The sequence below is a fragment of the Toxorhynchites rutilus genome, chromosome 2, assembly GCF_029784135.1.
Source record: "Toxorhynchites rutilus septentrionalis strain SRP chromosome 2, ASM2978413v1, whole genome shotgun sequence".
Taxonomy (NCBI): domain Eukaryota; kingdom Metazoa; phylum Arthropoda; class Insecta; order Diptera; family Culicidae; genus Toxorhynchites; species Toxorhynchites rutilus.
The window spans coordinates 55,639,692-55,662,735 of NC_073745.1; the positions used below are offsets into that span (position 1 = coordinate 55,639,692).

The 23,044-nt window shown below is 39.4% G+C and overlaps 2 protein-coding genes across 3 annotated transcripts; one reads left to right on the forward strand and one right to left on the reverse strand.

Annotated features, from left to right (window-relative positions):
* Positions 1 to 135: 135 nt before the first annotated feature.
* LOC129771752 (uncharacterized protein K02A2.6-like) lies at positions 136 to 7,262 on the reverse strand. Of its 2 annotated transcripts, XM_055775750.1 has the most exons (4): positions 7,204 to 7,262; positions 4,494 to 6,384; positions 1,859 to 4,330; positions 136 to 1,794 (listed from the first exon to the last, which is right to left on the reverse strand). In XM_055775750.1, exons 1-2 carry the CDS (start codon positions 7,225 to 7,227, stop codon positions 5,221 to 5,223), a joined length of 1,188 nt encoding a protein of 395 aa, XP_055631725.1. In that variant the 5' UTR covers positions 7,228 to 7,262; the 3' UTR covers positions 136 to 1,794; positions 1,859 to 4,330; positions 4,494 to 5,220. The 2 variants fall into 2 exon arrangements, with proteins under 2 accessions (XP_055631725.1, XP_055631724.1); XM_055775749.1 differs by lacking the exon at positions 4,494 to 6,384 and having other exon boundaries at positions 7,204 to 7,232.
* Positions 7,263 to 11,818: 4,556 nt separating this feature from the next.
* Positions 11,819 to 18,651, forward strand: LOC129771753 (NADH dehydrogenase [ubiquinone] 1 alpha subcomplex subunit 9, mitochondrial). The gene is made up of 3 exons (XM_055775752.1): positions 11,819 to 11,979; positions 12,073 to 13,142; positions 18,469 to 18,651. Exons 1-3 carry the CDS (start codon positions 11,940 to 11,942, stop codon positions 18,562 to 18,564), a joined length of 1,206 nt encoding a protein of 401 aa, XP_055631727.1. The 5' UTR covers positions 11,819 to 11,939; the 3' UTR covers positions 18,565 to 18,651.
* The last annotated feature ends 4,393 nt before the right edge of the window (positions 18,652 to 23,044 follow it).

Consider the following 23,044-nt stretch of genomic DNA (forward strand, 5'->3'; position numbering starts at 1 on the left):
TTTCAAGACCTTCCATATTTCTGTGACCTCAAATCGTTACAGAACTTCTCTTAAACTCTACATGAACCATTCTACAGAATCTATTGATAATTTTGATAGAATGCAAAAATTGGTGTTTTTTAGGTGAAATAAAAGGTAGTGCGGGTAATTTATTTATTTATTCATTTATTCCCATCTAGCCTGATGATTTAGTGAAATGTTTCATGATAAGGAAAATCCCTTTTGAGTTAATGAATCTTTTACTCAGAAGGGCATAAAAACATCATATCTTCTAGTGCTCGTAACAAATAACAATAACTTTACAATCGAAGACCAACTAAGTTAATTAAACATAAACATACACAAGAACATATTGCATATAAAGTTATCAAAATATAAAATCTTCTTAACATATTAAGGACCACTCACGAGTTTTCTCGTGATCGCGGAGGTCCGTTACGGATGGATCACGAAATAACCCGTGTACACTCGATGGGTCTTGGTCTGCCATGAATCTAACAAGGCTTACCGATGGCTCACCTTCGTCTCATCCACACCGAAGGAAACGATCTTATTCGTGGAATCCAAACAAATTAAGCGTACAAGTTTTCCCCGAAACGTGCGGTTCCAGGCGTATGTCTTACACATTTCTTTGCGGTCCCTCATGTGTTAAAACTACCTCAATGTTGGCTTAAAACGTTATTCCGAAAACCTGGTGAAGATCCTGGACACATTTCAGTTCGTTAGATGGCTCGGTTCGCCAAATTGTCTTCCTGTGGAACGCCGGATTTTTTTTTGGTAAAAATATTCTGACGATTTAGATCCAATTTTAAAACAGAGTCTGCGATTTGTAAGGTATGGTTCAAACCATCTGATGAGATCACTAGAGATTCCGAGTTTATCCAGTTTTAAAAGTAGTGTCCTATGATCGAATCGGTCGAACGTTGCTTTGAGATCGGTATATATTACGTCAACTTGTGAACCGACATCTAGACTACGCAAGTAAAATGAAGTAAACTGCACCAAATTTGTGGAAAGAGATCTCTTAGGGTAGAGTCCATGTTGATCAGCTGATATATAATTTTCACAGTTAGCGAACAGTACATCATTACCAAATATCTTAACACAACTTCCAACAAAATGGAAATCTGCCTTCTCTAAGCGACTTGTTAAAAAGTAGTGTTAACACTAAACCTGCCGATGTTTCATGTATACCTATGTGAACAATGACTCGATTTATATAGTTTTGTTGAGGAACGTGGCATACCATATTTCTCCTGTATATTCCGACCTTTTGGGATAACAATTATTAGCCAAATATTGAAATTACAATTTTTTACACGCAAAATAGCACTGTAAAGGCCGCCGCTTCCGACGGCGGTTAAAAATGCTATCTATTGTATTTCGGCTCCGGTGACGCTAATACGAAAGTACCGTTTATTGTTAATGGATGCACCAGTGCGCTCGAACAACGTTTCAAAACACAGGAATGAAGTTCATCTAAACTAGGTGGTGTAGAGTATTTCATCTTGGTAATAGCAGAATCTACCTTTTCATGGGTAACAGTAATACACTCTGTCCAACTTCTATAAGACCAGGTGCTATTTTTCTTGCTGCTTTGTGCCATTGTAAACAAACAATGCTTCAACTTATATTCTAGTTTATTGGTATTGGTGACAACCATACACTGCATAATTTTCATATGTGTGTGTGCAAGCGCTGAGCTTAAACGAATGTTTTTGTATTTTTCATGTGTCAAGTTTTTACAAGACCAGTTACATTTTTCCGTTGTTTTAGTTGTTTTGATGAATAAATCTGGAAAATGCCGAAGAGAAAAGTGCTCACGGAGAGAAAAGAAAGACAAATCGATGCATTTTACCAAGAAGGCGTTGGTATCATAGAAATTTCACGTCAGATTGAACGATCTCATCAAGTTGTGCTCAATTATTTGAAGAATCCTCAGGGATACGGTTGTATCGACTCGTTCGGACACTCAAATTAAAAACTAATTTATCAATTATAACTCCGTAATAGACTCTTTTATTACACCACTATTTAATTCACAACCTTCGCGTATAACTGTACTCCTCGTAATCCCTTCTATCTTTTTCCTCACTATTGCCTCTCTCATCGCCAGCCAAGATCTCTCCCGTTCAGGTAAGTACTCTATTTTGATATCTTAGTAGTAGAAGGTCCCTACATCCCACCTTGTTTTTAATTTTCAAAAAGGCACATAGTCTTGAAACTTCTTGGGAGCTAAACATTTTCGTTTCTCAGGTACAACAATATTCTCATCATTATTATGTTGAGGACCTTCTGAGCCTTCTGATCTTTTTTCGCTGCCAACCTCCTCTTGTTCTAATGATTCTTCTTGAACGTCTCTATCCTGAACACGATCTTCTGCTTTCTTAAGATGTGAGACATAGCGTTTGTATTCATGTCCTGATCTCAATGACTTAACAGTAACTTCCGATCCCACTCGTTTGATGACCTTGAATAACTCCGAAGAAAAATCTGTGACTAGCTTATGCTCTTTCCTTTGTCGTTTCATGTATACTAAATCCCCCTCCGTAACATCATTACTACAAGCCCTACGTTTGTTGTCTGAGTATCCCTTCCCTTTTTCTTTGACAATTTTGTCCCGGTCCCTAACCTCTTCATCTTCCTTGTGCTCCGGAATTGAAGGCAGCTTATTCCTGATCCTGCGCCCAAACATCAGCTCCGATGGGGACTTCCCAGTCGTCGAGTGAATTGTCGAATGGTATGCGAGTAAAAATTTTCTCAATTCTAAACGCCAATCCTTGCCTAATTCCTGCGCTATTCGTAACCGCTTCAAGATATTTCTGTTTTGACGCTCTACTTCACCATTCGCCTGCGGCCAGTACGGAATCGTGTTAACCAATTCAATGTTGAATTCCTCGCAGAACTGCTTAAGTTCTTTACACTCACCGCTCAGTTGCGGTCCATTATCGGCTCTCATCGTAATAGGAACTCCAAAACGGCCGAATATCGTTGATAACTCTCTTATTGTGTCGGCCACAGTAACGTTCTTCATTTCTGCAACTTCTACAAATCGACTGTAATAGCCAACTACTACGAAAAGTCGCTGACCCTCTGGCAGTGGTCCCATGAAATCAACAGCTATCTCCTGCCAAGGACCAGCTGGCAACAATTTTCTCGCCATAGGAACTGGTACATCAGGTGCTGATACCAGTATACAGCCACGGCAATTCTTTACAAAGTGCTCCACTTCTCTATCCATTTTAGGCCACCACACTGATATACGCAATGATGACTTCATCATTGAAGTTCCTAGATGACCTTCATGAGCAATTTGAAGAACACGAGACCGTAATGCACGTGGAACAACTATACGATCCCCGCGTAACAGAAGGTATCCTACTCGACATAGTTCATTACCAAAAACCCGAAATTCGATTGGTAGTTCATCACGTTTACCGCTTCCAATTATTTCTAGAACAGTTTGTATTTCCACGTCCGATTTGCTTGCTTCCACCATTTCTTCCCATGGAATAGCTACCGCGTTTGCAGCAAAGTCTACAATTTCCTTAATCATGATTTCTTCCCGCTGGTCAAAAGCTACAGGTTTTAATGTTGACAATCTCGATAAAACGTCGGCATGATTTTGTTCCCCTGGAATATGCGTTACTAAGTAATCAAATCCTTGGAGCCGTAAAACCCATCTTTCGATCCGAGCACAAGGTCTCGATCGCGGTGTAAACAAATAGATAAGTGCTTTGCAATCGGTCAAAATCTCAAAGACAATCCCATACAAATAAATGTAGAACTTTTCAACACACCACACAAGTGCCAATGCCTCTTTTTCAGTATGGCAATATCGTTTTTCCGTTTCAGGTCATGATTTGGACGCATAGCTTATAATTCGATGTTTTCCATGCTTATCTACTTGAATCAGTAAGCCTCCTAGTCCTATTGGACTGGCATCAGCCATTACCAATGTTCTATCTCCCTTCTGATAAAAACCCAACGTAGATGAATCAGCCAATTTTGTCTTGATCTCGCGGAAGGCTTTTTCATGTTCGACCAGCCAACTGAAAGAGACTCCTTTCTTCATCATGTCTCTTAGTGGCGCATCTACTGTTGCCAAGTTTGGTATGAACCGATTCAAGTAGTTGGCCAGCCCAAGAAAACTCCGCACTTCATTAGCATTCGCAGGTCGTCGGAAAGAGACTAGAGCTTCCACTTTGGCATCCGATGGTATTATTCCAGTTCTAGTTATTTTATGACCTAGGAACTCGAGCTCTGCGGCCCCAAAAATACATTTATCCCAGTTGAGCTGCACATTCCTTGCTTTCAATTTAGCTAGCACCTGGATTAAATCAGATATAAAACAAAAAAAAAACGTAAACAACGATAAATCGATGAAAAACTATTTTTACTCAATTTTATTTGTGTATAAGATGATCTCAAGCAACCAAGCATAGAAAAAGGAAGAAAAAAAAACCATGATAGAATTACATAATTTTTACTACCTTCTTTACACGTTGAACATGTTCCACCTTGTCCTTTCCTTCAATATACACATCATCGATGTACCACCAAGTGCCCTCAGTACCTGCCAATATTGCGTCCATGGTTTTTTGAAAAATTTCAGGAGCCGACACTAGTCCGAAGGGCATGCGCTTGAACCGGTACATTGAGAGGAGTGTCGTGTAAGGAGTGTATTTGATGTAAGGAATACCATTGCATCTCTTGAAGACTCATTCAACTCGAGCTGCAAGAAGGAATCTTTGACGTCCAATTTGCTACGTATCATATTCGGTCCAACTCTAGCTAAGAAGTCATCGATCATTGGCATTGGGTGTCTTTCTCTCAGTACAGCTTCGTTAACTCTCCTTAGATCCAGACAAATCCTAGGTTCGCCGTTCGCCTTTCCAACTACTACCAATGGAGATACCCAGCTCACCGGACCTTTTTTCTCCTCGATAATATCTCTCGCAATTAGCTTTTCAAGTTTCCTGTTCACAGCTTCCTCCAGTGCTACGGGAACTCTCCTCATAGGTTGAAAAATCGGTATAGCATCTGGATCCAAATGAATATGAACACTAACGCCAGCAATCTTTGAAAGTTGCTCTATATTTTCTGAAATACGATCGATCTCCAGGCCAATTTTTAATATTCCCAATTGTTTGGACGTAGCATCTCCCAACAGACACCGTTGACCTCCTTGGATCACGAAAAACTCGGCTTCTACGGATCTTATTCCAGCCCGGACAACTGCTGTAAACGTGCCCAATACCGTGAGAGGAGTGTCGTTGCATAGCTTTTCAGTATACGATCGCTCCCTTTGTTACAGCTGATTACTTCGATTCCCGCAGATTTAAATTCCTTCCAAGCATCACTAGTAATCAAATTTGCCTCTGCTCCTGAGTCAACCAACATCGGGTGAGAAACACCTCCGATCACACATTTCACCGTATTTGACTCGTTTCCAGAATAGAAAGCGTAATATGTTCTCGATGAATTATCCGACGACGGTTCTGTAGCCTCAATTACATTTAATTCTTGGACTTCCTGGTCCTGTGCAGCAGTACGTTTTACAGCTCGAATCTTCTTGGCTCCTACTGTTTCTTCCTTCCAACGTGAGAAAGGTCTGACTTGCATCCGACATCGGGCTTCAAAATGTCCTATTTTCTTGCATCGCTTGCACCATTTTCCTCTGGCCGGACATCGTGTGTCACTCGAAATGTGTCCGAAAAGCCCGCATTGGAAACAGTTCATCTCCGGATTTTTAAACTTCTGTAGAAAGTCTTCTTTCTGCTTCAATGGCTGATACCGTCGTTTGGTTTGAATACCATAAACGCGCTCATGTTGCCTAAACTCCTCGCGGTTTGATCCAAAATCTTCCAGTGATTTTCCGATTTCTTCGATTTCTTCTATTGATCGATCTTTCTGCAGAATCTGCTTCCGTAGTTCATCTGATATACAGCCCTCTATTATAGTATCTGTCAGCATGATGTCTGTAAGAATCTTACAAACGCTCTGTTCATATTTATCGACGCCACATTCACTAATTTGTTGTCTAATCCTGATAACAAATTCCGCAAACCTCTCGCCTTCTTGTTGCTTCATTCTTCGTAAGTTATGGCGCTCGAGTACATCTTGCCGACCCGGTTGAAAAAAATCGTCCAATGCTTGAATCGCCACATCATAATAAGCCTTCTCTAAAGATACCATCGCAAATTTTTCACTGTCAGGTAACGATTGAAATATCGCTTGCAGCTGTGAACCTCCAAGGTCAGTTATGTCTTCAGCTTCAAAATAATAATCCAATGATCGTATCCAGATTTGCCATTCTTTATGCAATTTTGTTTTTTCAATTTCATTGCATCTAAATGACGGAATGACCCTTGACGAATCCATCTGAAAACAATATAAGTATGATGAACAGAATAAATAAAACACCATAACAATATTGTTAAATCCAATAAACATAATTTATCTTTTCCATCAATTCAATTCATTTGTGATTCCAAATAAGTGGGTGTATGTGTGTATTCAGGTATCACCTATCCATTAATAATTAATAAAACAGTGCATTGAAAACAACAATTATATCAATACAACCCATTATCTGAATATAAAACATCTTATCCTTCGAGGATAACCGATTCCCAAACCGGTACACATGATATAATGCTGACTATTGTTTTAAAATTTCTTTCCACACCGACCAGTCAACTCGAATACCGATTCCCAAATCGGAACATGAGCCTGCTTCTCATACGCAGGAGCATCTAGTTAAACCGTCGATTGCATCATTTCACTGTATATCACCATATCATCTGATTCTCAAATGATACACTAAACGCACCAATAACTGATTCCCAAATCAGACTTTCCGCTCACCACAAGCTGATTCCCAAATCAGGCATTCTATTCACCGTTAGCTGATTCCCAAATCAGGCATTCTATTCACCGTTAGCTGATTCCCAAATCAGACATTCTATTCACCGCTAGCTGATTCCCAAATCAGATACTTTTCTCACCACAGGCTGATTCCCAAATCAGACACTCCGATCACCGTTAGCTGATTCCCAAATCAGAAATTCAATTCACCGTTAGCTGATTCCCATCAGACAGTACACCGACCATCATCTTTCTTAACACGATGGTTCCTTTTTCATAATAAAGTAGCGGTATCACGCTTTAATACAAAGTTAACAGAATTGTTCAGCTTACCTGTATAAACTCATTGAGACACATTTTCTTCTCTCATCACTGGGAAAATACTAATTTTGATGACATTCATATTAATTGTTTTGTTTTCCCGAACTGTCATATGTTCCGTTCCCAATGTTCCCATTCCTCCAATGAATAACACACATACACACACACTTCATTATAAGACATCCGTTAGGTTTATAACGGCATACGTTCTAGCACATTCCACAAATATATTTTCTTTTTTCGTTCGCTTTTCTGTCAGCCATCTTGAATTCGTCGCCGAACAAAAAACCATGGCATAGATATGTAAATTTCCAATTAAAAAAAAAATTGTATCCTACATACCCTTTTTTACTTCACCTCGTCGCCAAATGTATCGACTCGTTCGGACACTCAAATTAAAAACTAATTTATCAATTATAACTCCGTAATAGACTCTTTTATTACACCACTATTTAATTCACAACCTTCGCGTATAACTGTACTCCTCGTAATCCCTTCTATCTTTTTCCTCACTATTGCCAAGATCTCTCCCGTTCAGGTAAGTACTCTATTTTGATATCTTAGTAGTAGTAGGTCCCTACAACGGTAAGAAGGAGAGAACTCCACGTAAATCGAAGCTCTCTGACCGGGATAAGCGGGAAATAGCTAGAACAGCTTCGAATAACTCAAAATCGCTTATGCAAGTAAAGCAATATTCCAATTTAAATGTTACAAGGGTGACAATTCGTCAAGTTTTGGTAAAAATCCTCACATAAAGAGGGTTTAAAAGGTCTAAACTCCTCATCTTACATCATCTCACATCGGAAGACGTCTGAGTTTTGCCAAAGCAGTGGGACATGGTGCATGGTTTGGGCGGGATTCTGTGCAACCGGAAAGCACTGAATAGCTTTCACATCATTCAAGGATTACATACATGTTCTAGAATCCTCTCTTCTACCGTTTCTGCGTGGATATCGTCACAAAAAATTCACATTCCAGCAAAACAATGCTACTATTCATATCAGCAAAGCAATGAATTAAGGACCAAAAACTCAATTTTCTAGACTGGTCGGCTCGCTCTCCAGATTAGAATCCAGCTGAAAATATAGGGAGGATCATAGGGAGATCCATGTACGCAGAATCTACACTGAGGGAAAACGGTAAACCACGACATGGAAAAATATCGAGAAATTCGCTCAGCATTTGGTTAAAAGTATTCCAACACGAAATTTACAGGTTATTAGCCAAAATGGCAAGGTTGCCAATTATTGACATGCCGATCGTTTTGAATTTTTCATCCATAATACTTATGAATTTTGAAATGGTCTTATAGAAACTTCTTCTTCTTCTTCTTCTTCAATGGCACTAACGTTCCTAGAGGAACTTCGCCGTCTCAGCGTAGTATTACTTGCGTCATTTTTTATTAGTACTTAGTTGAGATTTCTATGCCAAATAACACGCCTTGAATGCATTCTGAATGGCAAGCTCTAGAATATGCGTGATCACAGTGCAAGTCGGAGGAAATTTATTTGACGAAAAATTCCCCCGACCAGAACGGGAATCGAACCCGAACACCCGGCATGTTAGTTATGACGCTAACCACTTATAGAAACTGGACAGCTGAAATTATCATATTTGAGCACAATAAATAAACAAACATCTCTTTTGAACGAAATTGACGTTAAATATACTTTATTCTAAGCATTCAACAATGTATGAATGTATATTGTTGAAATTCTAACTGTTTGTGTTGCAAAGAAATAGAATCAGGGGGGGGGTCTTATAGATGTTGGACAGAGTGTACCCGTCGATCACAGAAATTGTTTGGTGTATCTTTGTAAGCAACTTCCGCCTGTTCATCGGAAGCGATGGAGTTGTTGAATGCGCTTTTGAAGTGTTTTCACTTTTTCGCATTTTTCAGAGGGAGATCGAGCTGATTCGGGACCCAGGAACATTTCTACAGGTAATCCACTTCCTTTCCGTTTAGTGTTTACGAAATTCCAAAACCGCTTCAGATTTGTCTTGTGTACGAAGAATGTAACGTTTGTACAGAAATCGGTTGTAAATGCGATAATCGTTTGCTAGCGCGTGCAAACTGTAATATCGACACCTTCAGAAAAACAAATGTAAACTTGTTACAATAATTTAAGAGAAGGGTGGTAAAGACGGACAGCTTGAGTAAACGTTGATTTGTTTCTTGAATTCACAAAAAAAAATTATAGCTATCTCACCACAATTTGATAGTCTAGATCTCTTTTTGTGATAAAATTTGTTTTGAGGCACATTTTGAAAAATTAATGTGTCCGGCATCCGGCAAAAAGTATGAATGAGTCGGGGAAGTCACCTGGGGTAGAAAAGATAGATACTAACTGAGAATTCAAGTTTATGTACTCGATAAGTTTTGAAGGTCTTTAAATAGGCCTTAAAAATGATCGAACAAAACTAACTAGACTAAAATCACATAGAAGGACTTGTAATTTTTCTCAATTTTTCATGTCTTCACTTTTTTACTATTATCCATCTGTGAGACCGACGCGAGTGTAGATGTAACCTTTTTGGGCTAGTGCCGTTTTTCCTTCTTTATAATATTGTTCAATGAAATGTTAAATTTATTTTAGTGGTGTAGAATATTTGCTGGATATAATGCATAATAATATTAACACAGGACTATCCTTAATTGATTTTAGTCCTTTTTGTCACCAGGTTGAACGAAGGCCATCGTTAGATTCAAACGTGCAAAAGCAAAATACTGATGCTTTATTCTCGCTAGATACAATTGGGCGTTCTTGGATCGATAATCAGAAGATCTTTTTGATCTTTTCCATTCTGATTTCATATTTTTCAGTGTTTTTGTGTTTTCCACTCTCACTAAAGACCATCTAACAAATTTTATAAACATAATGTCAATATTTGGATCGCTTTTTTAAGCTTGCTGACAAAGTTGGTTTGATTGATTTACGATTTACTTCCGTACAGAGGCTGACAGGTCAAAAGCATCACTGAACTGTATGGTGCTATCGGTTCTAGCCGAAAGACTGTTTTCTATACTGGCGCAAAAACCAAGAATCGGCCTCGACTGAAAGCCAGACGTATGGCGCAATTGGCTTTTATGGAATCGTTGTCAGCTGTATTCTGGGATACCAGTTGTTGAAGTTATAATAATGTTTTTTCAATTTAATTAATTTAATTAAATGATTCCATGACGGTACAATACGAATGCTCTGAAAATGCTTTTTCTATGGGGTTTTAATTTTTTTACCCTTATGCTGAGGAACAAATTTTGATCTAAAAGATATTGGTGAATAGAAATATTAAATTTTTATTCCCTGTGCAAAGAAAAGACGGCACTAATATAGAATAAGTATATTAATTGAAAAAAGGTTTTTGGTTTTTGAAGGATTTATTCTCTGGTACCGTTTCAATCCCTGCGACGTGTATACAATCGACTCGGAAAGATCGATTTTTTTTATAAAGATCGCCCAAAAAATGAAAATATCACACAAATCAATCAATTGTACGGCATTCTCAAGGATTGGGTATCTCATTGTGGCGTATTTTGCGGGAATAAAACTTGGACTACATCCTTACAAGATCAAATTGACTCATGAACTAAAGCCACTCGACCATATCAAGTGCCAAAACTTTTCCTATTGGGCTCTGACGAATCTTAAAAAAAAGCTGATTCATCACAAAATCGTCTTCAGCGATAAGGCTTTGTCAGCAAGCAAAATTAGTGTTCAGATGCAAACCCACATGTGCTTTGAGAAACACCATTGCATCAATTGTATTGCATCTGTATAGCATCGATGAGAACGACCGTCATGTTACCGTTAGTGGAGAGCGCTATCACAACATGTTGCAAGACTATTTTTGGCCAAAATTGAAGATCTTAACATCAATGATATGTAGTTTCAACAAAAGATGCCACTTGCCACACATCGCACTTTAAAATGGATTTATTGAAAAGTAAGTTTGTGAAACAAGTTATTACGAGGATTGGACCTGTCGATAGGCCGCCTCGTTCATGTGATTTGACGCATTTGGATTTCTTTTTATCTGTCAAGTTACTGGTCTATGCCAACAAGCCAGCAACTTTAGAAGAGCTCTGAGGAAACACCAACGGAAAATTCGCAACATTCTGGCCGAAATGTGTGGCAAAGTAGTGGAAAATTGGGATCGATCGTTGTAAACGGGCCCGTGGTATGATCAAAATCGAATATCATTCTTAAAATGCAAGGGTAGAACTACAACCAGAATAAATTTGAACTCAATATCTCAAAAAACCTGTGTTTTTTTTAAGTTGACATCCATTATAACTGCGCTAGAGAAACTTATTTTTTTCAGTCTTGTGAACGTTTCTGGGATAAATTCTTTTGCAATATGTGGACTGAACAATATCGACAAGCAAACAAGTCGCAAGAATACCCTATTATTTTATTACCCAGTGTTCCAGAATTATGTTTTCTCAATTACAGATATTTTAAACCAATATCACAATATATGTATCAACTAAGTTTATTCATTATTGTCTGTGTCCATATTGTTTTTCCGTCTTGTGTTTCTACCCAACCACAGGTTTTGTAAAAATAATCGATCAAAGTGAACAGTGACAACTCTGTGACAACATTGAACTTTCATGCAAGTTCATCTGTCAAAAATCTCATCGACAAAAATTTTCTCCTTCGACTTCGGAGACACCAAACAAGAACAACAGTGAACGAGAATCCCTTTACCATTGCCAAGCTGATAGTCGGGAACCAGTTCTAGCAATGGCATCGCTTATCTTGGTGAACGGCGTACAGCTGGCCAGTGAGTATCTGCTGCAATTATTACCCTGCTACGTGCGAAACTAGTTTGCGTCTTTGTTATGTAATTTATCACTTGCTTTATTTTATGTTTCAGAGCAGCAAACCGGAGTGCTGGGTGTAGTTTGTTTTAAGGCCAACTACAGCACGGAGGGACCGCGCAAGCTACCGACTACCAATTTGGCCGCGCTTAAGCGTGGCACTGGCGGCCGTTCGAGTTTCAACGGTATTGTTGCAACCGTCTTCGGAAGTACCGGATTCATCGGTCGCTACGTGTGCAACAAGCTTGGCAAGACTGGTTCCCAGCTGATTCTGCCATATCGTGGGGATCACTATGATGCGCTGCGTTTGAAGCTGGTCGGCGATTTGGGACAAGTGCTGTTCCATCCTTATCATCTTTGTGATGAGAAGTCAATTTACGATGCGGTTAAATACTCGAACGTTGTTATCAATCTGGTGGGAAGAGACTGGGAGACGAAGAATTTCAAATTTCAAGATGTCCATGTGGATGGTGCCCGTCGATTGGCTCGCATTGCGAAGCAAGCAGGAGTGGAAAAGTTTATTCATGTTTCCAGTTTGAATGCATCGCCAAATCCAACCCCGATACTAACCAAGGAGGGCAGTCAGTTTCTCAAGAGTAAATATTATGGCGAACTTGCGGTTCGAGAAGAATTTCCCGAGGCGGTCATCTTTCGCCCTTCGGATATCTACGGCCAGGAAGATCGTTTCCTGCGTTACTATGCTCACATCTGGCGCAGACAGTTCCGCGGTATGCCATTGTGGTATAAGGGCGAGCGCACCGACAAACAGCCTGTGTACTGTTCGGACGTTGCCCAGGGTATTGTGAATGCTATCAAGGATCCGGACAGCCAGGGCCAAACCTATCAGGCTGTTGGTCCACGCCGGTACAAGCTGTCGGAGCTGGTCGATTGGTTCCACCGGGTGATGCGCAAGGATGAAAGCTGGTGGGGTTATTGGCGTTATGATCTGCGGTACGATCCAACTTTCATGATGAAGGTGAAGTTTACGGAATTCGTTTGCACCTCGTTCCCGGTGGGAGAGTTGCACACCGAACGCGTCGAGCGCGAGTATGTAACCGATGATGTCAAGAAGGGTGTCCCGACGTTGGAGGACTTGGGCGTGAATTTGACACTGATGGAGGATCAGGTAATGTATTGTAATGTTATGTTGCATTTGGTGTTGTTTGATTTTTCGTTTCAATCATATTGATTTCACTGAAGTTTTATTCCAATTCATTTATTTGTAAGGCTCAATCGCATGAGCCTTGCGAAGCCACTAATTCATGATTTGTTTATACAGAATTTCAACTTAAATCTATGTTTAGTAGGTTTCGACCGATTACTCGCGGTTTATCGAGGTTAGAAGGGGATTTTTTTTTGTGGGACGGGTCAGGTTAGGGATATGGATATGAACTATCATTGTCTCAACCGAGGGTTGCCGCACGCACTGTAGCATTGTGCATATTGACCAGGGATAGCATCTGGAGTTCGACTAGCTGTCGAGAGTGGGCGACGGCGAGATGAGGGGACAAGACAAACAAACTAATAACGAAAAAGAAAAAAAAACAAAAGCATTAAATTCTTATACTAGACCGTTTCACAAACATATAGATCACTTGCATATAGCAGATGTCGCGAGTTCCCAACATGTCTCTAACAGGAACAGAGGGTTGTCCTCCTTGGACCCTAAGGGCATTCAAAAGGTACTCTCTGGCTGCGTAATTATCCGTATATTGCCAAACTGCGTGATCGATGTCATCGTAACCGTTTCCACACCGACAGACATTGCTTTGAACAAGATTTATTCTGTGGAGATGCATATCTAGCGAGTAGTGGTTGGACATAAGTATACTCATTACACGGATGAAGCCACGACTTACGTCCAAACCTTTGAACCAACCTCTCGAAGAAACATTTGGAATAATTAAATATAACCATTGCCCAAGACTTCCAGTATCCCAATCTGATTGCCAACTTAAGAGGGAACTCTGATGCAGTAATTGGAAAAAATCATCGTATGAAATCTGTCTATCAAACAGTTCGCCTTCCTGGGCATCAACCTTTGCGAGAGTGTCCGCCTTCTCATTGCCAGGAATTGAACAATGAGAGGGGACGCATACAAAGGTTATCTTATAAGATCTTTCTATCAGTGCACTCATCTGCTGCCTCGCTTTTGTGAGGAAATAAGATGGGTGCCTACTAGTTTTCATCGACTGGAGAACCTCAAGCGAACTGAGACTATCAGAGAAAATGAAGTAATGGTCTGCAGGCTTGTTGGAGATCATCCCCAATGCAAAGTTGATTGCTGCCAGCTCAGCAACATAAACGGAACAAGGTTCCTGCAGTTTACGGAAGGCGCTCGAATTTTCATTGAAAACACCGAAACCAGTGAATCCATTGAGGCGAGACCCATCAGTGAAGCATCTTTTCATGCAATTGACTTTCTGGTACTTTCGGTTAAAAATATGGGGAATGTAATTTGTTCGAAGCTGATCTGAAATCCCAAGTATTGCTTGTTTTATCGACAGATCGTATTCAATTGAGGAACTGCTGATGGTGAAGTGATGACGGTCTGGAGTAAACGATGGAAGACAAATATTTGACGAAATATAGCTCATAAACCGAGATTGTATATTTAGATGAAGAATTTTTGCAAAGGTTTCAATCACAAGTGTGTTCGTGACTCCGCATTTAACCAGTATTCTGAGGGAAATTCCCTGAATCGGTTCTGTAGAGGAGTTACTCCTGCCAGAACCTCGAGACTCATGTTATGCGTTGAGTGCATATAGCCAAGAGCTATACGCAGACAATTATATTGAATTCGTTCCAAATTTAGAAGGTGACTTTTAGCTGCTGAGAGGAAGCAGAAAGGGCCATACTCCAGAATAGATAGAATTGTTGTTTTATAAAGCGTTATGAGATCTCCCGGATGAGCTCCCTACCACGTGCCGCAACTCGAGCGGAGAAAGTTGACCCTCTTTTGACATTTTTGCTTCAAATACGTAATGTGGGTATTCCAAGCGCATTTTAAATCAAACCAGACACCAAGGTACTTAAAGGTCTATGATTGGGTAATGCATCTGCTCAAAAGTTTAAGTTGCAATTGGGCTGGGAACCGCTTTCGAGTAAACACTACCAGTTCGGTTTTTTTGCGGCGAGAATTCCTAAGTTCCGATCCCTAAGTTCCTTGCTCAAGAAGACAAGTTATCTAGGGAATTTTGCAATGGTCTTTGCAAGTTTTCGGCATGGGGACTTCTGACGGAAACCACACCATCATCTGTAAGCTGTCCTAGCTTACATTGTTCTGCAAAACAACTGACAATATCATTCACATGTAAATTATAAAGAAGAGGACTGAGACATGAGCCTTGGGGTAGACCCATATAACTATTTCTGGAAGTTGTCAGTTGTCCAAAGGGAAGTTCATTCGCTTTTCTGACAACAAATTGTACAAGAAGTTATTCAAAATTCCAGAAAGTCCACATCTGTTCGAATAGTTTGACAAAATTTCTATGGAAACCAAATCAAAAGCTTTCTTATTATCCAGGAATACTGAAGCCAGTCGCTCCTTGTGCGCAAAGGCCAGTTGAATATCTGTAGAAAGCAACGCTAGACAATCGTTTGTTTCTTTGTTCTTGCGAAATCCAATTTGTGTAATTGCTAGCAAATGATTTGTCTCGATCCATTGATCGAGTCTTCGAAGGATCATTTTTAGAGATGAAACGGATATCCGGTAACTATTCGGTATCCGGCCAATATTTGCTATCCGGCCGGATACCGGATATTAGGAAAAAATCAATAATTTCTCATTTACACAAGATAAATCATATTTTTCCCAAAATTAAATCAATATTAACTCATAACATTAATTCATTAACACTATGACTTTTATCATAAATTTTTCAACCGACCGATTACGCTTTGCTTCATACACCAGGTCAGCTTCAGAGAACAGTCTTTCACTGTAAACACTACTTCAAAATGCTGAATGGTAAACTATAGCAAACCTTGTCAATTGGGGTCCTGCTTAGAGTTTGATGATCACCAAACGTAAGGAATGTGATTGCGATTTATTCGAAATGTTTTCGCATAACAGTCGATTTTGTCAGCAATGGGATTTTTTTCCTGAACGTGATGTTGACTATCACTTTTGTTTGCCACTTCGTTGAAACAGTCCCAAAAGGTGTCGTGAGCTTCATGGTAAGGTTTAATTGTTTCGTCGAGTTTTCTTCGTTCAATTTGATTTGTGGTGATTTGTGGCAATTTGTTGTGGTGTGGTGTATTGTGGAGTTCTGAAATCTTGAATGAAAATAATTGATTGATGTTCTTTGCTTTTATAAATTCGTAGTACTTAGTTTAGTTTCTCGACTAGCATCACTGTTTAGTAGTATCAATTTCATCATTGTAACCTTTTCTGTTATTAAATCCTTAACAGAATGAAAATCTGTTCAATATTCCTTGCAAAAAAACTTAATACTCTATTTAGGGATATTCATTATAAACAGAAAATTTAATCATAGTTCATTATTTTTATGTAAAAATGTTTGTTACTTCCTAAAATGTAATCCGTTGTTTGCTTCATGCACACATGCAGTTTCTCCCAGACTCGTATTCGCAAATAAAGAGTACTAATGCACGAGAGCGTAGCAATCGGACGGTATGAGTTATGGTCAGACGCTGGTTTGCCAGGCTTTTGAATTGCTATTATTTGACCTGTCTCCATTCGGGTAGCACAATGTTGTTTTGTAGTAGTGTATTTAATAAGTCTAGCAAGCGTCTTTTCGCGATATTGGGAAATTTTTTTAGAAGAACGAATTTAATCATATCGCTTCCGGGTGAAGAGTTATTCGATGAAAGAGGGGCCATAGAAAATTCCAGCATTGAGAATGGTCTGTCCAGAGGTCCACCGCTCGGAGACGTTTCTCGAAGAACATGTTGGGCTGGAACTGAGTCTGGACAGACCTTTTTAGCGAAATCGAATATCCATCGGTTGGAGTATTCTTCACTCTCGTTGGTAGATGAGCGGTTACGCATGTTGCGAGCTCCCCTCCACAAGGTTCGTATTGAGGTTTCACGAGAAAGACCTGCAATAAATTGCGCCAGTAACCGCGTTTTTTTGCTTTAACCAATTGTTTCAGCTGTATTTCTAGCTTTGAATATTCCTCGAAATCCATGTCTACGAAAAGCATCAGATTTTTTTTCAAATATAATTTAGTGCATTCATCGTCCCAGCCAGGAGTGGCTGGTTTCCTTTCGAACGGAGCACTTGGAACTTTTCTATTTTGTGCTTCCAGTGAGCTTTTATATATCAAATCGGCGAAGAATCGATATTCTTTCAATGGTGGAATTATATCTATTGATTCGACACCGATTGTTACCGCCGTTTTGCCAGTCGATGTTCCTTGTTAGGTCAAATGGAACTCGAGATGGTTCAGTGGATTGCGGGCCACACATGATTGATATATTGATTGGCAAGTGATCGCTACCATGGGGATCATTGATGACTTTTCATTGACAACCTAATGATAGCGAACTAACATCTTTACTTCTGTGAGTTTCCAAAAATCTGGAAGAATGAACATGAAGATCAGGAAGAAATCAGGACAGTTCATATATGACATATATGTTCATATATGTCTAGAAAGTTCGTGCCGATTTTCGAAAAACCAACGGCACCATTTTTATAAAAAGATATACATTTATTCAACTATGTAGGCACAGTTTTGTTTCATAATTTTTCGCCGTCTTTCACGCAGCTTAAAAATTCCAACCTCTTAGAATGCTTGCTTTCTAGTCGAAAATGGGAGATGGAAATGCAATCCATTTAAGGGTTTTCGGTCAAATTGTGTGGCACTGCCACAATCACTGATTCTTGTCGCTTCATTTCTTCATCCGAACCAACACTTCTTCTGATAGCGACTTATTAGTATAGATTCAATTTCGAGATCAATTGCGAAAAATTACTCAGAGACTCCAGATTTTGTTTTGTCAAATATATGACATTCAAATATTGAACCGTACAAGGATGTTACAAATTATACATTTAAAATCAGCCAAATTAAAATCTGTCATCCTTAAAGTAAAGTGATAATAGAGAAAGAGAGAGAATCGAGAAAGAGAGAGATAGTGAGAATAGAGACAGATAGTGAGAGAATCGAGAAAGAGAAAGATAGTGAGAGAGAAAAGAAACAATGTAAAATTATGGTTTTGAAATGCTGTGATAACCGACCGACTAGGATGAGGAGAATGAGGAAAAGATGTTGCTTATTGCTTACGGGCACCGTATAAAAACAGCTTTGATTGAAAAATCCGTTTTCCGATTTGAGTGAACTGGAGTTCACTTCAATAGATCAAACTAATGGTCAAGGCTCCTAGAGAATAAGAAGACTAGGTGGACTGTGTTTCGGATACCTCCTCTATGATATGTTTTATGAATAATAAAATTAACATCAATTCTCGAAATATCATTGCAGGTTCCATGGGAGCTGAGGCCTTTCCGGGCTGCCCTTTACTACGATGCCGATCTGGATGAGTTCGAAAAACCAGCGCCACCACAGTTTATTCATTGAATGAAGACCAGATGGGAGCAAGTATGATTTTTGATTCGTTGAAGAGAATGTAAAATAACGCAATTAATAAATTAAAATACAACATTGCGTCGTTCTATGTTCTGAGAAAAATATCAGTCCAGATGGGCTTATCACACCATGATATTCTTGGGCTTGTCACCAGGGCTAGTTATTTTCTAAGCTAATAAATGTGATTGAATTTTATTCATACAGCTCTCACTTCCACTACAGTCATTTTCGGTGGATTAATTTCAGTGTATCGGGGTGAAGTGGAAACGAAATATTCTCTACGCATACATTCCTCTTTCGTTCTCTTACAAGTATAAAAGCAAAAGCTTTCACTGACGATTAAAACTGCTTGAACGGGTTATATTTATTTTCATTTCGCATGTTAGAGGATGCTTGCTGCTTTCAAACGTAAGTTTTATTTTACCAAAATGGATCGTCGCGGACCGTGTTCAAAATTCTTCAATCACTTGTAAATAACATGTTTCTCTGTTATTTGGAATACATGTTTATTACAGAAAATATAATAAAATGAAAGACGGCACAGATCGGACTATTCCTTTCTCGAGTTTTAGGGGGCAAGAAATATTTCTATGATTTCTACCCTCTCTAAGGGTGAAAGGAATAGTCCGATTTGAGCTGTCTTTATTTTATTATATTTCCTGTATCAAGTACAATGCAAGTACAATGGATTCATTTTTATGCGTTTTTTGCGTGATATTTTTACGCTATTCGCTCAAAATGACGCGATTTTTTTACACGATTTGCTAGAAATTACGCGATTTTCGACTAGGTCTGCGCTTTCAGCATGCCCACGCAGGATTGCGAGCGCACGCACAAACGCATACACAACGCCGGAAGCACGCGCACGCACATACCAAATGCGTGCACAAACACGCACACACACGCGCAAACATGCACAAAAACGCGAGCGCACACAAACAAACAAATGGACGCACAGGTGCGCACAAACGCGCACACACAAGCACATACACGCGCACAAACGTGCACACGCACAGACGCACGCACGGAAAGAAACGAGCACGCACGTGCACACACGCACACAAATACGTGCACACGTACACACACACACCCACACATGCCCACGCACAAAAAAACGCGCACACCTGCACGCAAGCACGCACAAAGGCACGTACACACGCGCACACAAACACGCACAAATGCGCGCAAACACGCCTACACATGCCCGCGCATAAAAAAGCGCACACCTGCATGCAAGCAAAAAAAAACGCGCAAACGCACGCGCACACACGCACACAAACACCCAAAAAACGCGCGAACATACACAAACACCCACACAAATACACGTGCACGCACACAAACAAGCACAAACACAAACATCGGGCTGTCGAATACTCGGCTATCCGGACTCGAAGCTGACCGGTATCCAGTATCCGACCAAACCACTATCCGTTTCATCTCTAATTTCACGCTGACAACTAGCACCGATAAATGATTACTCCTGCACCGTTTTCATTAGTTTCAGTGAATAAGTTTCGAATGCAACAAGGAAACATTCATTTCTATACAAACTGCCAGAATACATGGATGCTTCAAATTAATTTCCAAGTGACGATTTCTAACGTCGCTTTTGTTTTCAGAATGAAAGGAATCAACGTGAAATGAAAGGAATATGTACGAAAGAGACGAGATATTTTTCTTATTGTGCGTGAAAAGAGAATAGACATATTTTTAGCCTGCATGGTTCTGGTTCTGTTCTGAGAAGCGATAGACACATTATTGAGTGACGATGTGCTAATTGAAGTGAAATTGTCAGGCCCTGCTTGTCACACCATGATATTCGAATTCTGCCTACCTTCGGGCAGATTAATGTGATTATGATAATCAATATGAGATTGTATCGTTGTATCGAAACATAATAACAAAACCTAGGAACATAGCTTATATTACTTTACTGTGTTGCTGCTTGGATGAGATTAGTAAATAATTAGTAAATAACGAAGTTCAACTAGAAGATGAAGCCAAACTTTCTCTTGCTGTTTCCCTTCATAGGGCCTGATTCTCGAATACACTTCACGGTGGAAACGAAACAAACAGCACGCAATTGAACTACGTTTTACGAGTTAGTGAAGTGTCGAAGATAATAATGAGTTTTCTGGCAGAATGAGCACTTTTCAAATAAAAAATCATTAATGAAAATTAACTTTTTCGTATCAAACTGGTATTCAATGTGAGTGGAAAGCTTTGTTTTCCTCATGTGATATAATAATCTCATATAAAAATTTCATCTGAAGATAATTTGATATTATAATGATAAGTTTAGTGGGAAACTAATCTCGTATCCAGATGTCGACACCGTACCGTTGTCATCGCAGATACGTTTCATTCCGTTTCCACCGTGAAGTGTATTCGAGGTGTATTCGAGAATCAGGCCCATACTGTTGATTAAAGCTTGATTCATTTAGAATCCAGAATCATAAAACCAGTCGTACCTCAGGATTCGTGAAGGGTACAAAAAATGTTTTTATATCAAAATACAAATAATCCATTGTTTTGTCAGATCAGCCGATCTCATTCCTTTGCAGTTTTGATGAATTTTCGTACTTTTCTTCGAATACCTCTATCAAAGTTTGGACTCTCTGCTGGTCAACCTCAGCGTTCATTTCATTCCATGATCTCTTCATGTCTGCAGTATCCTGGGTCACTTTGGCACCCTTTTTCAATTCCGCATGACAATTGGCCAATATTTTTCGATTGGGTGGAATCGAGGGCAGTTGGGAGGATTGAGGTCTTTTTCGATCCCATTGTCACGGTACCTACTGGTCAATCTCTCGACTGTAGTGACAGCTTGCCAAATCTGACCAAAACATCAACGGTGATTTCCGCAGGTACTCTCTCGTATACATTTTCGAGTTCATTGTCATGTTTGTGACGAGAATATTGGCTGATCACAGCTGCAAACCCCATGCCGAACGAACGTGAACGGCTTACACCATCTCACATCGAAAGACGTCTGAGTTTTGCCAAAACTCACACCAAGGTTGATGAACTCAGGGCTGCAATTTCGGAAATTCTGCAGAATTTGGTAAATAGTATGTCAACACGAATTTTCTAGGTTATTTACCGAAATGGCAAGGTTACCAATTATCATATTTAAGCCCACTAAATAAACGAACGACTCTTTTGAACGAAATTAACGTTAAATATACTTCATTCTTAGCATTCAACAATGTATGAAAATATCTTGTTGAAATTCTAACTGTTTGTATTACAACGAAATATATTCAGGGTGGTCTTATAGAGGTTAGACAGAGTGTAGAGTTATTGAAATAGCAGCCGTCCACAGACTTCTTCTTCTTCTTGAACTACTATAGAGGCTTTAGGCTCTGAGAGTTCATTCGTCTCTCACGGAGAAATCCACAGACTATGTCACGCAGCAGCGCAATATTCTGCAGTTCCTGAGGACTATAATAGTTTGAGGCATATTCTAAGAATATTTTTTACTTTTTTCGTGGAACGACAAAACCAATAGCCTAAAGCACTGTTTGCTCCTGAGATATTTGTATAGCTGAACAAGGAATGATATTGTACCGTGCTATGAAAAAAAAGTTATGCCCAAAAATCGTCAGAATAGGCTATAGAACAAATCGAACCCTCGAGACGACGAATGTAAAAATTGTTATCGTAATTTTGAGAAGACAATCAAGTCGAAATTCAATCAATGACCCTAACCCATAACAAACACCATGGAGAAAAGAAAGATTAAATGATTAACTTCCGCACTCAAACGGTTTAGCTACGGTCGGGAAAATGCAGCCGTATGGCACCCGCCATGTTTTTGATGCCAACATCTCACACGTCAGAAGTATTTGTTTTCTTCAAAACAGCGATCCGCGTTGACGGCAGTGAGCTTCGTTTACTAGTTTAGGGGAGCGTCAAAGAACAGCTGATTTTCAGTCGGAGTGGACGTTTTCAAAATTAAAATTATGAATGAAAATTAGCTTTCCCATATCAAATTAGTATTCTGTTTAAATTAAAAACATTTTTGTTTGCAGGTGGGGAAAAAGTCTCATACGAAAAATGTTTATGAAGACAACTTTATATTATAAAGAAAAAAATCAGCAACAATTTTGGAATTGTATGACCATATGGTTGAATGAAAGTCAGAAATACGTGTTTCTAATAATTAAACAACATAATGTGAAAATTTTCATTCAAATTTTAAAATTTGAAAATCAGCTTCGTGTCTTCTAATCTGGTAGAGACCCTAACGATTTTGGGACCCAAATTATGACTCAAACTTGAAGTCGCCACCAGACGTCGACGTTATCGCGAATTACCAATTTACCACCATCTGACATATCGTGATGTCGATGATGAACTTTTACAGCAGAGGGATAGTGAGATAGGCGGTGACGGTAGGTAGAGTGAGATAGCGATAATCGTGTCATACACCTGGGAAAATGTCATCAGCATCAAAAATGGCGATTCG